Source organism: Oncorhynchus masou, chromosome 28, assembly GCF_036934945.1.
Source record: "Oncorhynchus masou masou isolate Uvic2021 chromosome 28, UVic_Omas_1.1, whole genome shotgun sequence".
NCBI lineage: Eukaryota > Metazoa > Chordata > Actinopteri > Salmoniformes > Salmonidae > Oncorhynchus > Oncorhynchus masou.
This window is the reverse complement of record NC_088239.1, coordinates 66,087,887-66,104,987: the sequence shown is the minus strand read 5'-3', so window position 1 is coordinate 66,104,987 and position 17,101 is coordinate 66,087,887. Positions and strand designations below refer to the sequence as shown.

The following is a 17,101-nucleotide window of genomic DNA, read 5'->3' as shown; positions in this document are numbered from 1 at the left end:
GCATAGAACAATCCATTAACATATGGGCCCTGATCAAAACTAAAGGCCAATATGTCTCTGTTGTCTTGTTTAAAAGAAAACTAGTTTATTTTGATAACAGTAGACACCATTAACGGCCACATTTGGCACTGTCATCCAATGTCCACAAGGTGGCCACCATCAGTTGCACAATAATGCAACTTGAACAAATCAATGTGTACACTACATCCATTATCATTGTGTGTATGCTTTTCATTTCTAGAAGGTAAATAAATGTTTCCCATTAGAAAAAAACACAGTAGTAGAGTAGTAATAGTGTAGTAATATAGCAGCTATCCATAAAGTGGTCCTCTGGGTGAATCATAAATATAAAGTTCTAATTATATGAAATACTATACTGAACAAAAATATAAATGCAACATGCAATTTCAAGTATTTTACTGAGTTACATATGAGGAAATCAGTCAATAGAAATAAATGCATTAGGCCCTAATCTATGGATTTCACATGACTGAGCCCCCTCCACAGCCAAGGGTGGCCTGGGAGTTTACTTTTATTTTTAACAAATTCTTATTTACAATGAATGCCTACCCCAGCCTCACCTGGACTACGCTGGGCCAATTGTGCGCCGCCCTATGGGACTCCCAATCACATCCGGATGTGATGCAGCCTGGATTCAAACCAGGAACTACAGTGACGCCTTGTGCACTGAGATGCAGTGCCTTACACTGCTGCGCCACACAGCATTCGCTCACCAACTGGGGAGCCAGGCCCACCTACTGGGGAGCCAGGCCCACCTACTGGGGATCCAGGCCCACCTACTGGGGATCCAGGCCCACCTACTAGGGAGCCAGGCCCACCTACTGGGGATCCAGGCCCACCTACTGGGGATCCAGGCCCACCTACTGGGGATCCAGGCCCACCTACTAGGGAGCCAGGCCCACCTACTGGGGATCCAGGCCCACCTACTGGGGAGCCAGGCCCACCTACTGGGGATCCAGGCCCACCTACTAGGGAGCCAGGCCCACCTACTGGGGAGCCAGGCCCACCTACTGGGGATCCAGGCCCACCTACTGGGGAGCCAGGCCCACCTACTGGGGATCCAGGCCCACCTACTGGGGAGCCAGGCCCACCTACTGGGGAGCCAGGCCCAACCAATCAGAATGAGTTTTTCCTCACTAAAGGGCTTCATTATAGACAGAAATACTCCTCAGTTTCACCAGATGTCTGGATGGCTGGTCTCAGACGATCCCACAGGTGAAGAAGCCGGATGTGGATGTCCTGGGCTGGCGTGGTAACACGTGGTCTGCGCTTGTGAGGCTGGTTGGACGTACTGCCAAATTCGCAAAAACAATGTTGGAGGCAGCTTATAGTAGAGAAATTAACAATGAATTCTCTGGCAACAGCTCTGGTGGACATCTCTGCATTCAGCATGCCAATTGCACACTCCCTCAAAATAGGACACATCTGTGGTATTGTGTAGTGTGACAATCTGCACATATTAGAGTGATCTTTAATTGTCCCCAGCACAAGGTGCACTTGTCTAATGATTATGCTGTTTAATCAGCTTTTTGATATGCCACACCTGTCAGGTGGATGGGTTATCTTGGCAACGGAGAAATGCTCATTAACAGGCATGTGCATATAGGATCTCTGTATTTCAGCATGGTAGAGCTGGCAGAGCATGTCTCTTGCAGTTCAAGGATAATGGGTTCAATTCCCGGGACCACACAGATGTTTAAGTCGCTTTGGATAAAATAGTCTGCTAAATAACATATACCTAGCTATCTTTTATTTCAGCTCATGAAACATAGGACCAAGACTTTACATGTTGCATTTATATTTTTGTTCAGTATAATTCTAAGGAATTAAAGATCTGTGCAGTGGGCTGAATTAGTACTCTTTTGAAAATCCCATGTCAGCATTTTCATGCGATTCCCTCTATCTTCACAAAACATACCACAGTAAAAAACTTGAATGGAATACTGCATTTCATGTTTATTACAGGTTTATTATGGGTTACATAATAAACTGCAGGTTGGTAGGTGTTGCTACACTATTTGACAGTTGCTAACCGGAAGTGACGGACATATTTATCGCGCATTACGTCATATTTCGAAGGATACGGTGACTTCTGTGCGAGGACGGCGTGATGACGTAGGCCAATTTAATGCTTGAGGATGGGTAGAGATGGTGCTTTCAGGAAAACTTGGAATTCGGAATAAACGGGTCAAATCATGACGTCAGTGGTCTTCAGGTCGAAAAGTCACAGCTCGAGAAAGATACCCGAGTTCCCGACCTAAAATTCTAAGTTGAATGACCGTTGAAAACGATTTTTCCCAGACGGAGCTTGATTTTTTCCGAGTTCCCAGATTTCTTGAACGCACTGAAGTCAGAGATGTCCGAGTTCCCAAATGTTTTGAACGCGACAAGAGATGTGATGAATGGGATGAGAGGAGAAATCAGAGAATACACAAACAGACGGCTGAAGAAGTGAGGCGTTCGATGGAGCGAAAAGAGGTCGTGATTTGACATCTCTGTCTGATAAATAATATCAACGAACTGGCAATCGTTCATATTTAAACATAATTTACCATAGCATTTCATATTCGCCCGGCATCTTAGATGCTAGCTGCTTGTCTGATTTGGTACTAGAGATGGTGGAGCCATGAGAATGCACCAAGTCTTTCCGCGAAAACAGATGGGAGATGAAGCCGACTCGACAAAAAAACATATTCCCCTGTAGCTAAAAATGAGTTTATTATTGTTGCAGATGTATTTGTGATGTTAGTGCCATGCAATGATGCGTTTGATAAGCTGTAGTAGAATAGCTGCTGGAGGAATTTTGATGGCACTTACGACGCCAGGGAAAGAGGCAACGAGTAAATTGTGCTATTTTGAACAGTCGGGCCTTACAAAGTGACATGCAGGAATGAATGTTCAGCATTTTTCTCGCCCGAGGATAACTGTATGCGGTGCAGGCAGCTGGTCACATTGAAAGCGGCGGTGTCTTTGGAGAGTAGCGAAATACAAGGCAGCGGAGAGGAGCGCCGAGCTGTAATACCTAAGTCCGTCTAGAACCAAGTGGATATTTTAAGACTATTTTAGCAGCCAAGATAAGATTTTGTTCTGCCAATATTAATGCAAGCGGTCCCTATTTACCTGCCTTATAAGTGTAAAATGAGGTTCGCGCTACATTGAAATTAAAAACAGTTTCTGTCAATCATGTATGTGGTCCTTGGTAGCCAACATTAGCTTAGCTGCTATCGTCGTTGAGCATGATTGAAAAGTGCATATCATTTATCTAACGTCAACACCGATGTTTTCGATCCTCATGCATGCACCGACACGTTTGTTTGGGAGAGCTTTCAACCAACACCCACAGCGTATAACAGACGAACAGGCTATGTCGGCGTGAAGGGAACCACACTGACTATCTCGAGTACCCCGTCAAGCCATAGCCGTCAACAGCGTTGTGAAGAACCGATTATTGGAGAGGAAAACACAGTAGCCTGTTCATTCCCGCGTTGGAGCCCTCGGCGACCAGGGCCTGAATCCCTTCGATTAACCGACCAAGCAAAATGGGGTAGGTATCGCGCAATGTAGTGCCATTTTTATCCTGTACTAATCTAACCTGACTAGAATGGTGTTCATGGGATGTGTTATGATTCCTATGAAACCTGGTTTGTTTCAAGATAAATACGTGTGGGTAGAAGGTTGAGAGCAATATGCTGGCAGGCTACATGGGTTTACCTGAAGTTGGCTTGCATTACCATGCCAGGCTCACCATTTGTCCATGGCCTGAGCTATAGCTTCCAAATGCCTACTGAACAATGTATCAAACACTGGTGAATAGGCTATTCCTCCGTTATTCTAAGATAGGCCACCTAAAGCATGTTATCTGTTTTTATTTCAATACATTAGAGTACGTCAGATGGGTTTAGTATGTGGTGTCATTGGAAAACTATAATCTCATCCAGTACTGGGGGGGTGGCCTTGTGATGGGGTTGCACTGTCTACATGAACATTTATCAATTATTTCACAAGTTTGTTTAAGATTTGTTCTAGTGCCTGAACAAAAGCTATAATATCAACCATAGAAGTAGATCATACTGTGGTATAATATGCCTGTCATACTTTCTGAAGAAATACTGACACCAGAAAGGAACCCAGAAGGCATTAAGTGTATTTCCAGTTCAGACTAAACACCTTAATATGGAACCCCCATCCCAGAGGATCCTGTTATCTTTCCAAGCCTTTGCCTGGCAATCTGACTGTGATACTGCAGGTTAGTCTGAGAGTAGTGCCATACATTTGTTTGGGAAGCCAGAAAATGGAATATAATATATCTTAAACTTCCTCGACCTGTAGTCTCAGCAGTTTGTTGTTTTGTGGTTCGGAATATTGAGAAAACATATCTACAGGAAAGTATTATTAAACAGATGTTTCCAAACGCTGGTACTGCAGTCACCTGGCACATACGCAAAACAATGTAAACCCCCGCAAGACTTGGGTTAGTATGCATGTCCTTCTGTCTTGTGCACATTCTTCAGGTGGTGAGCAAACAAATGGTGATAGCCACACACGGAGACCTGCGTTTTGAAGTCAGTTTAATTATACATCCATGTGGATGTTTTGTCTAAAATTTCTGGCCACAAAAGTACTAAATCAGAGGACAACCGGTAAAGTTCAAATGGAATTTTATTCAACATTTGCGACAGACGGGGGACATATAGGTTTTTGTCAATACAAATGAACGTGACTCTGTTGTCTGAAGGACAGCATAGGAACGTCGGGACTAATCAAGTCCTAACCCCAGCCGACGGGGTCTCACCTGATGCTTAGGCATACACCTGTACCTCCACAACAAACTCACTGTTGAATATGGACTAAACCTGACTTTAGACCATCTGAGATTAAATGAGAAGAAAGTTGATTTCGGGGGTGTACTGCGGCGTTAAGCCATACAGCACCTCACTAACCTTAAATTCCTAGTCTATGATCCAGTTAGGACTCCATATCTCGGACAACAAAAAAACACGAGAAGAATGCATCGTTCTTCAAAGTGTGCCCTTATCTTAAATGAAGCCTCTCAGTGTGTTGGCTGTTAAAGTGTTTTAGTGCAGGGATTCTGTTCTGCATAATGTATTAATGTAAACCAGGCTGAAACTTGGCATCTCGGCAGCCTACAGTACTCTCAGGACGTGTCATAAACAGTCTGATATATTGGGCTAATAATCATTAGTGTAGATGGATTGAAATAGGGAGGTTTCAAGAGTGTGTTAGAATAAATGTTATTTGGCATAATTTTAAAACTATTCTCGGGGTTAAATGTTGCACAAATGATTTCACAAGTTATGATTGATCTCCCATTAACTGAACAAACTCATTGTCTGCCCGTATCTGGTTCAACAACTTCAACCACAACCTTGACTAGCCTATGTGGTGCATTTACGCTGACACACGTCAGTTTTTAAAGCGGCAATCTGCAGTTAAAACAAAGCCCCACCCGTTTCAGTAAAAAGCTGAGGGATGGGGCTGGAGGAATGTAACCACTCAAATTCATGAACAGCACTATGGATGAAAAGACTGATCATCTATGATATAAAAATGATAGTTTTAACCACATTTTGAGGCTAAATAGTGTTTGGTTACCGTACATTTACTTTGTTTATAAATATTGGAGTAAACAGGCTTATATTTTGGGTTCTGATGGAGTACGACAGCTGAACTAAGCTCATGAGGCATTTATAAGTTATATTCTTCAAGAACCAATGGGTACATATCATTAATTCACAAGTCCAAAAATGGATGAAGCTACTGCAGATTGCAGTAGATTGCTCCTTTAAGGACTGCCTGTCCTGCGCCAACCTTTAAAACGTCCCTCCCTGTCCTCAGACTGAGTAGAAATGATCTTCACAATCATACGTGGTGCCAGTGTTGGACAAGGAAGTTACTGTGAGACTAAGTGGATGGTCAAAGTCAGGAGCACTTTGTTTTGTAAGGGATTTCACCCCCGTAGTGGACAAAAATGAATGGCAAGTTATTGGCATTGACCGAACCATGCACACATTGGCCAATACCACCCAAAGCGGCGTTGATTCATGCAAAGTTTACTGCTATTGCCATATGGGTATTGCCAGTTGTAACACTTCAAAAATCCAACAGGTGGCGATTGCACTCCACCATGGTTTTTCATATTGGTATTGGACTCCAAGTCAACATCCAAAAGCCAAATTTTGAAAAAACGAATTTTTTGAAAAAAACGTATCACCCCTTAAAAAAGTGCTTTCTGGACCGTTTTTCGAAATTCTTTCGCTTTTTTTGACAATTACACATGTATAAGAACTGTATGAAAATACTTTTGTCCAATTTTATTAACATAATTTTTTTAATTTTTTTACTTGCGCATATTGCATATGTTTTGTCCATTTGCAATATGATTTCATAGGAAGTCAGAAGTCAAAAGTCAAAAATTCTTAAATTTCATAAAAAACTTCACACACCCCTAAAAAAGTGCTTTCTGGACCGTTTTTCGAAATTTTTTCGCATTTTGTGTCAGTTACACACGTATAAGAACTGTATCAACATACTTTAGTCATATTTTATTATCATAATTTTTTTTTTTTTTTTTACTTGCGCATATTGCATGTGTTTTGTCCATCTGCAATATGATTTCATAGGAAGTCAGAAGTCAAAAGTCAAAAATTATTAAATTTCATAAAAAACTTCACACACCCCTAAAAAAGTGCTTTCTGGACCGTTTTTCGAAATTTTTTCGCATTTTGTGTCAGTTACACACGTATAAGAACTGTATCAACATACTTTAGTCATATTTTATTATTATAATGTTTTTTTTTTTTTTTGCTTGTGCATAAGGCATATGTTTTGTGGGGGCCAAATGTCATAAGAAATTTGACATGCTCAAAAATCCTTCAGAAATGCAAAATTGACTGGCCTGATGAACTCGGGATGGCCGGGCAGTGATTGTTGTTCCTTTCAATCACTCGTGGTGTTGATTTCATCATGTCCATTTGTTTATGTTTTCTCACTTTTGCAAAGTCACTGTGCATTTGCCATATGGTTAACTGGGCATTCACCATCACCAATTTGTCATGCCATAAAAATCATGCAGGAATGCCAAATTGACTGGCCCGATGAACTCGGGATGGCTGGGCAGTGATTCTGGTACCTCTCCATCGCTCGTTTGGGTTGATTTCAGAATGTCGCTTTTGGTGATGGTACCTCACTGTTAAAACATATTGCAAATGTTCCTTACTTTTTCAAAGTCACTGAAAATTTTTGCAGGAATGCCAAATTGACTGGCCCGATGAAGTCGGGATGGCTTGGCAGTGATTCTGGTACCTCTCCATCACTCGTTTGGGTTGATTTCAGAATGTCGCTTTTGGTGATGGTACCTCACTGTTAAAACATATTGCAAATGTTCCTTACTTTTGCAAAGTCACTGAAAATTTGTGCAGGAATGCCAAATTGACTGGCCCGATGAACTCGGGATGGCTTGGCAGTGATTCTGGTACCTCTCCATCACTCGTTAGGGTTGATTTCAGAATGTCCATTTGGTCATGTTTTCTCACTTTTGCAAAGTCACTGTGCATTTGCCATATGGTTAACTGGGCAGTCACCATCACCAATTTGTCATGCCATAAAAATCATGCAGGAATGCCAAATTGACTGGCCCGATGACATAGGGATGTCTGGGCAGTGATACTGGTACCTCTCCATGGCTCTTTTGGGTTGATTTCAGAATGTCGCTTTTGGTGATGGTACCTCACTGTTAAAACATATTGCAAATGTTCCTTACTTTTGCAAAGTCACTGAAAATTTGTGCAGGAATGCCAAATTGACTGGCCCGATGAACTCGGGATGGCTTGGCAGTGATTCTGGTACCTCTCCATCACTCGTTTGGGTCGATTCCAGAATGTCCATTTTGTGATTTTTCTCACTTTTGCAAAGTCACTGTGCATTTGCCATATGGTTAACTGGGCAGTCACCATCACCAATTTGTCATGCCATAAAAATCATGCAGGAATGCCAAATTGACTGGCCCGATGACATAGGGATGTCTGGGCAGTGATACTGGTACCTCTCCATCGCTCGTTTGGGCTGATTTCAGAATGTCGCTTTTGGTGATGGTACCTCACCGCTTAAACATATTGCAAATGTTCCTTACTTTTGCAAAGTCACAAAATTTTTTTGCAGGAATGCCAAATTGACTGGCCCGATGACCTCGGGATGGCTGGGCAGTGATACTGGTACCTCTCCATGGCTCGTTTGGGTTGATTTCAGAATGTCGCTTTTGGTGATGGTACCTCACTGTTAAAACATATTGCAAATGTTCCTTACTTTTGCAAAGTCACTGAAAATTTTTGCAGGAATGCCAAATTGACTGGCCCGATGACCTCGGGATGGCTGGGCAGTGATACTGGTACCTCTCCATCACTCGTTAGGGTTGATTTCAGAATGTCCATTTGGTCATGTTTTCTCACTTTTGCAAAGTCACTGTGCATTTGCCATATGGTTAACTGGGCAGTCACCATCACCAATTTGTCATGCCATAAAAATCATGCAGGAATGCCAAATTGACTGGCCCGATGACCTCAGGATGGCTGGGCAGTGATACTGGTACCTCTCCATGGCTCGTTTGGGTTGATTTCAGAATGTCGCTTTTGGTGATGGTACCTCACTGTTAAAACATATTGCAAATGTTCCTTACTTTTTCAAAGTCACTGAAAATTTTTGCAGGAATGCCAAATTGACTGGCCCGATGACCTCGGGATGGCTGGGCAGTGATACTGGTACCTCTCCATGGCTCGTTTGGGTTGATTTCAGAATGTCGCTTTTGGTGATGGTACCTCACTGTTAAAACATATTGCAAATGTTCCTTACTTTTGCAAAGTCACTGAAAATTTTTGCAGGAATGCCAAATTGACTGGCCCGATGACCTCGGGATGGCTGGGCAGTGATACTGGTACCTCTCCATGGCTCGTTTGGGTTGATTTCAGAATGTCGCTTTTGGTGATGGTACCTCACTGTTAAAACATATTGCAAATGTTCCTTACTTTTGCAAAGTCACTGAAAATTTTTGCAGGAATGCCAAATTGACTGGCCCGATGAAGTCGGGATGGCTTGGCAGTGATTCTGGTACCTCTCCATTGCTCGTTAGGGTTGATTCCAGAATGTCCATTTGGTGATTTTTCTCACTCTTTCAAAGTCACTGTGCAGTTGCCATATGGTTAACTGGGCAGTCACCATCACCAATTTGTCATGCTATAAAAATCATGCAGGAATGCCAAATTGACTGGCCCGATGACATAGGGATGTCTGGGCAGTGATACTGGTACCTCTCCATCGCTCGTTTGGGCTGATTTCAGAATGTCGCTTTTGGTGATGGTACCTCACCGCTTAAACATATTGCTAATGGACAAGAGTCACCTGCAAGTCACTGTCCATCAGTCAATTTGATATCATTCAAAGCTAACTATTGGAGGCACTGTCAGTCTCTACGCACCCCAATGATACGTCCCTCCATCCATGTTGTGTATCTGTGTGATTTAGTTTTCCTTTGAATTTTTATGGGAAAAATGACTGATTTACAGTTCATGGGGGTTGCCTAATCATATATATGAAGTTTTGGAAAGATCTGATATTTTTAACCCCTCCAAACAGCCCATGAGACACCAATTATGGCACTTCCGGTTGGCACAGGAAGCTGTAACTCAACATACATCCTCATTGGGGTATTCCATTAGAGAATCCTGAGTTTTAAGTCTTTACCATGAAAACTGACTGATTTACACAGGGTTCAATGCACTATGTCCATCAAATTGCAGGCAGTGTATGGGTATACACTTTTAGGGCGATTTGGACCACTTCCGGTTGGTCCAGGAAGCTTAGAATCGACACAGGTAGACCTTATAGTGGTCTGATGGACTGGTACCAAAGACAGGTTCATACAACATTCATAACCCATATAGACTCCAGGTTGTATTTAGTGGAGCAGCCAATATATTCCTATGGGGAGAGAAGTCAATGAACACTGTTTTTATGTAAACACCTTCTTTTGACTGTGAAGGGTTAATGTCACACGGTCAAGGATAGGCTTGGACAGATCAGGAGGACCTTAGGAACATTCCTGTGGTTGAATTGTCTTTCTAAACCTAACGGTTCCGCCGCTGTCACCCAAAATCAAATGACGTACTGGTGAAGGCTTCATATTGGGCCTATTTTTCTCATGGTCGCCGCGCTCAGACCGAGCGAGCTACGGTCAAGCGGGGCACCTCGTTGGACTCGGCATAGTCTGGACACTATGGTGATGCCATTGTTTGTGTTGATTTCAGATTGTCCATTTGGTCATGTTTTCTCACTTTTGCAAAGTCACTGTGCATTTGCCATATGGTTAACTGGGCAGTCACCATCACCAATTTGTCATGCCATAAAAATCATGCAGGAATGCCAAATTGACTGGCCCGATGACATAGGGATGTCTGGGCAGTGATACTGGTACCTCTCCATGGCTCTTTTGGGTTGATTTCAGAATGTCGCTTTTGGTGATGGTACCTCACTGTTAAAACATATTGCAAATGTTCCTTACTTTTGCAAAGTCACTGAAAATTTGTGCAGGAATGCCAAATTGACTGGCCCGATGAAGTCGGGATGGCTTGGCAGTGATTCTGGTACCTCTCCATCACTCGTTAGGGTTGATTTCAGAATGTCCATTTGGTCATGTTTTCTCACTTTTGCAAAGTCACTGTGCATTTGCCATATGGTTAACTGGGCAGTCACCATCACCAATTTGTCATGCTATAAAAATCATGCAGGAATGCCAAATTGACTGGCCCGATGACCTCGGGATGGCTGGGCAGTGATAGTGGTACCTCTCCATGGCTCGTTTGGGTTGATTTCAGAATGTCGCTTTTGGTGATGGTACCTCACTGTTAAAACATATTGCAAATGTTCCTTACTTTTTCAAAGTCACTGAAAATTTTTGCAGGAATGCCAAATTGACTGGCCCGATGACCTCGGGATGGCTGGGCAGTGATACTGGTACCTCTCCATGGCTCGTTTGGGTTGATTTCAGAATGTCGCTTTTGGTGATGGTACCTCACTGTTAAAACATATTGCAAATGTTCCTTACTTTTTCAAAGTCACTGAAAATTTTTGCAGGAATGCCAAATTGACTGGCCCGATGACCTCGGGATGGCTGGGCAGTGATACTGGTACCTCTCCATGGCTCGTTTGGGTTGATTTCAGAATGTCGCTTTTGGTGATGGTACCTCACTGTTAAAACATATTGCAAATGTTCCTTACTTTTGCAAAGTCACTGAAAATTTTTGCAGGAATGCCAAATTGACTGGCCCGATGACCTCGGGATGGCTGGGCAGTGATACTGGTACCTCTCCATGGCTCGTTTGGGTTGATTTCAGAATGTCGCTTTTGGTGATGGTACCTCACTGTTAAAACATATTGCAAATGTTCCTTACTTTTGCAAAGTCACTGAAAATTTGTGCAGGAATGCCAAATTGACTGGCCCGATGACCTCGGGATGTCTGGGCAGTGATTATGGTACCTCTCCATCACTCGTTAGGGTTGATTCCAGAATGTCCATTTGGTGATTTTTCTCACTCTTTCAAAGTCACTGTGCATTTGCCATATGGTTAACTGGGCAGTCACCATCACCAATTTGTCATGCCATAAAAATCATGCAGGAATGCCAAATTGACTGGCCCGATGACCTCAGGATGGCTGGGCAGTGATACTGGTACCTCTCCATTGCTCGTTTGGGTTGATTTCAGAATGTCGCTTTTGGTGATGGTACCTCACTGTTAAAACATATTGCAAATGTTCCTTACTTTTTCAAAGTCACTGAAAATTTTTGCAGGAATGCCAAATTGACTGGCCCGATGACCTCGGGATGGCTGGGCAGTGATACTGGTACCTCTCCATGGCTCGTTTGGGTTGATTTCAGAATGTCGCTTTTGGTGATGGTACCTCACTGTTAAAACATATTGCAAATGTTCCTTACTTTTTCAAAGTCACTGAAAATTTTGCAGGAATGCCAAATTGACTGGCCCGATGAACTCGGGATGGCTTGGCAGTGATTCTGGTACCTCTCCATCACTCGTTAGGGTTGATTTCAGAATGTCCATTTGGTCATGTTTTCTCACTTTTGCAAAGTCACTGTGCATTTGCCATATGGTTAACTGGGCAGTCACCATCACCAATTTGTCATGCCATAAAAATCATGCAGGAATGCCAAATTGACTGGCCCGATGACCTCAGGATGGCTGGGCAGTGATACTGGTACCTCTCCATCGCTCGTTTGGGTTGATTTCAGAATGTCGCTTTTGGTGATGGTACCTCACCACTTAAACATATTGCTAATGGACAAGAGTCACCTGCAAGTCACCGTCCATCAGTCAATTTGATATCATTCTGACACCAAACTGATACAAACTGACACCAAACCCACTTTTCCCAACTCATTTAGGAGCCAAGTATAACATACTTCAGAGCTGGCCCAAAATTCACAAGGCCTTCGGTACAAAACATTAAAAAACCATAAAACACATAGTTACTTTCTAGCTGCGAGGCCAGTTCGGACATTATGTGTAGTCCTATGTGAGGCGACCCCGAATCCCGAGTTTCGGCCCGATAGGTCATTTGGTGTCCGAGTAAAAGCCTAATTGGTGCTGAAAATCCACTTTTTTCAATGCCTTGCTACGGGGTCCTTGAATGAGCTATCGGACCGAGATGTTGGGTTCTGTCTCTATGGGCAGAGACGGTCACAATGCACCTAGTCTTGTGTCTCTGGGACATTTCTAAATGTCGCCATTTTCGTAATGGTCAAAATGAATTGAAGTCATTGCAAATGTTCGACGCTGTTTCTCGGTCCGAGAACCTCCTAGAGCGCCGTAACTCACCACGCACTATCTACCTGAGGTCTAGAACAGGATTCTAAAGTTTCGGAACTCTAGGTCTGACGGTTCTTTTTTAGCTCGAACAAAGCTAACTATTGGAGGCACTGTCAGTCTCTACACACCCCAATACGTCCCTCCATCCAAGTTGTGTATCTGTGTGATTTATTTTTCCTTTGAATTTTTATGGGAAAAATGACTGATTTACAGTTCATGGGGGTTGTCTAATCACACATATGAAGTTTTGGACAGATCTGATTTTTTTAACCCTTCCAAACAGCCCCTGAGACACCAATTATGGCACTTCCGGTTGGCACAGGAAGCTATAAATACACACATGTCTTGACTGACATAGAAACCTAGGGAATCCTGAGTTTTAAGTCTTTAAGTTGAGAATTGACTGATCTACACAGGGTTGAATAATGCAGAGGCCTCGGCACCTTTCGAGGTGATGTACATCCAAATACCTTTTGGGTCAATTTAACCACTTCCGGTTGCTCCAGGAAGCTTAGAATCGACACAGGTAGACCTCATAGTGGTCTGATGGAATGTCATAGAAGACAGGTTCATACAGCATTCATAACCCATAAAGACCCCAGGTTGTATTTAGGGGAGCAGGCAATGTATTCCTATGGGGAGAGAAGTCAATGCACACTGTTTTTTTGTAAACACCTTCTTTTAACTGTGAAAGGTTAATGCCACACAGTCAAGGTTAGGCTTGCACAGATCAGGAGGACCTTAGGAACAGTCCTGTGTTTGAATTGTCCTTCTAAACCTAACGGTTCCGCCGCTGTCACCCAAAATCAAATAACATTGTGGTGCAGGCTTCATTGTGGGCCTATTTTTCTCATGGTCGCTGCGCTCAGACCGAGCGAGCTACGGTCAAGCGGGGCACCTCGTTGGACTCGGCACGGCCTTGGGATTATGTTTATGCCATTGCCTGCTCTCTGTGTCTTTAAACACCACGCTTTGTCACTCCATCCTTGCTGTGTGTGTGTGTGAGAGCTTTTCTTTGACATCTGTTGGGAAAAATGACTGATTTACAGTTCATGGGGGTTGTCTAATCACACATATGAAGTTTTGGACAGATCTGATTTTTTTAACCCTTCCAAACAGCCCCTGAGTCACCAATTATGGCACTTCCGGTTGGCACAGGAAGCTATAAATACACACATGTCTTGACTGACATAGAAACCTAGGGAATCCTGAGTTTTAAGTCTTTAAGTTGAGAATTGACTGATCTACACAGGGTTGAAAAATGCAGAGGCCTCGGCACCTTTCGAGGTGATGTACATCCAAATACCTTTTGGGTCAATCTAACCACTTCCGGTTGCTCCAGGAAGCTTAGAATCGACACAGGTAGACCTCATAGTGGTCTGATGGAATGTCATAGAAGACAGGTTCATACAGCATTCATAACCCATAAAGACCCCAGGTTGTATTTAGGGGAGCAGGCAATGTATTCCTATGGGGAGAGAAGTCAATGCACACTGTTTTTTTGTAAACACCTTCTTTTAACTGTGAAAGGTTAATGCCACACAGTCAAGGTTAGGCTTGCACAGGTCGGGAGGACCTTAGGAACAGTCCTGTGTTTGAATTGTCCTTCTAAACCTAACGGTTCCGCCGCTGTCACCCAAAATCCAATGACATTGTGGTGCAGGCATCATTGTGGGCCTATTTTTCTCATGGTCGCTGCGCTCAGACCGAGCGAGCTACGGTCAAGAGGGGCACCTCGTTGGACTCGGCACGGCCTTGGGATTATGTTTATGCCATTGCCTGCTCTCTGTGTCTTTAAACACCACGCTTTGTCACTCCATCCTTGCTGTGTGTGTGTGTGAGAGCTTTTCTTTGACATCTGTTGGGATAAATGACTGATTTACAGTTCATGGGGGTTGTCTAATCACACATATGAAGTTTTGGACAGATCTGATTTTTTTAACCCTTCCAAACAGCCCCTGAGTCACCAATTATGGCACTTCCGGTTGGCACAGGAAGCTATAAATACACACATGTCTTGACTGACATAGAAACCTAGGGAATCCTGAGTTTTAAGTCTTTAAGTTGAGAATTGACTGATCTACACAGGGTTGAATAATGCAGAGGCCTCGGCACCTTTCGAGGTGATGTACATCCAAATACCTTTTGGGTCAATCTAACCACTTCCGGTTGCTCCAGGAAGCTTAGAATCAACACAGGTAGACCTCATAGTGGTCTGATGGAATGTCATAGAAGACAGGTTCATACAGCATTCATAACCCATAAAGACCCCAGGTTGTATTTAGGGGAGCAGGCAATGTATTCCTATGGGGAGAGAAGTCAATGCACACTGTTTTTTTGTAAACACCTTCTTTTAACTGTGAAAGGTTAATGCCACACAGTCAAGGTTAGGCTTGCACAGATCGGGAGGACCTTAGGAACAGTCCTGTGTTTGAATTGTCCTTCTAAACCTAACGGTTCCGCCGCTGTCACCCAAAATCAAATGACATTGTGGTGCAGGCTTCATTGTGGGCCTATTTTTCTCATGGTCGCTGCGCTCAGACCGAGTGAGCTACGGTCAAGCGGGGCACCTCGTTGGACTCGGCCCTGCCTTGGGATTATGTTTATGCCATTGCCTGCTCTCTGTGTCTTTAAACACCACGCTTTGTCACTCCATCCTTGCTGTGTGTGTGTGTGTGAGAGCTTTTCTTTGACATCTGTTGGGAAAAATGACTGATTTACAGTTCATGGGGGTTGTCTAATCACACATATGAAGTTTTGGACAGATCTGATTTTTTTAACCCTTCCAAACAGCCCCTGAGACGCCAATTATGGCACTTCCGGTTGGCACAGGAAGCTATAAATAAACTCATATCCTCATTGGGGTATGCCTTTACAGAATCCTGAGTTTTAAGTCTTTACATTAAGAACTGAGTTATTTACGGAGGGTTTAGTGAGTGTGTGTTATTTCAGAAAATCATAGAAAATCACAGAAATGTCGCAGAGCTCCGCAGCACATTTTAAAAATACTCGTATGAACACCCTGCAACTGGATCTGTAACCGTTGAAAAAAAAAAACACCTATATCTGAACATCACGATCTGGTCAACGTACGATTTCTCGTAAATGACGATAGATAAATGGCCGATTTTTTTTTTATTGACACCGGAGGCTCCTTGACTTTGACGTGAAGTGAAAAAATCTTTTCTCTATTTTCATTTTGGACCTTTAATCCCAGAAATATGGCCATAACTCAAAAACCGTTGAGGCCTAGACGCCATCTTGTTCGGGGCCATCTTCCCATAATGCCAAACCTACGCTCACCAAGTTTCGGCTTCGAAATATTTTCGGTTTCCGAGATATGGCACGTCGTGATTCGTGATGTTTTGTCCAATAGCAATATGATTGCTTATGCCCTCTTGTGGGATATTTCGGCATTGCGCAAAAATGGGCTAAAATTTGTTTATTTTATTAAACGAAAACCGAATGTCCGACAAAGTTCATTTGATGACTTCCCGGTAGGTCTGGCCCTACCGCTCGGCCCGACGCCGTCCCCGAATTTCTAAAATGTTTTCGGACGTCTAGTAAGGGACCGTACAGTTCCAATAGGGACTTTCTCACTAACTATACGGTGATTGTCGAAATGTTCCCTTAAGGTATGGAAGCATCACTGCTGTGTCCTTACTCAAAACCAGACTCTGACTTACCAGAGTCACGGTAGCCCTGCCCTGTTTCAATCTTACTCATGTCTAATGGCAGTGGGAAGCTGAGAATGCAGAATGGTAGCTTATGCACTGGGCATTTCCATCATAAAAGGACCCATGAGCAGTGAGCACCAACATGTGAAGTTCCACAATGTAGGGATACATAAAGGCTTTGATTTTCTGTGGAATTGCCCCACTTTTAAAACATGAAGTACAGTTTCTTTGAGGAAACACAAAAAGATTGCAGTGTAAAGGTTTTAAGAAGAACCTCCAAGCAGATCCCTCCTGAGTTCTACCCATGGCAGTGTCCCCAGAGGTAGAGGGAGGTTAGATATCCTACTCTCTAATCTGAGTGGATGGACCCAGTAGAACCCCCAACCTGAGAGAGATGGAGCCAGGGGGTTAGCAAGACCGAGGGCGTGGGGAGAGATGGAGAGAGGGAAAGAGAAATAAAGAAGGGCATATGGAGAGGTAGAGAGAGTGGGCGATGGCCAGCCCAGTGAGATC

General features: G+C 43.4%; 1 protein-coding gene across 2 annotated transcripts in view; it reads left to right on the top strand.

Moving 5' to 3' along the window:
• Positions 1 to 2,415: 2,415 nt before the first annotated feature.
• LOC135518099 (homer protein homolog 1-like) overlaps positions 2,416 to 17,101 on the top strand; it is a 48,745-nt gene continuing 34,059 nt past the window's right edge. Inside the window, exon 1 of one of the 2 annotated variants that reach the window (XM_064942994.1) lies at positions 2,416 to 3,565. In XM_064942994.1, the coding sequence (XP_064799066.1) occupies positions 3,561 to 3,565 (5 nt within the window). In that variant the 5' untranslated portion in view covers positions 2,416 to 3,560. The remainder of the gene's footprint in view (positions 3,566 to 17,101) is intronic. The other variant, XM_064942995.1, reaches the window with a different exon arrangement.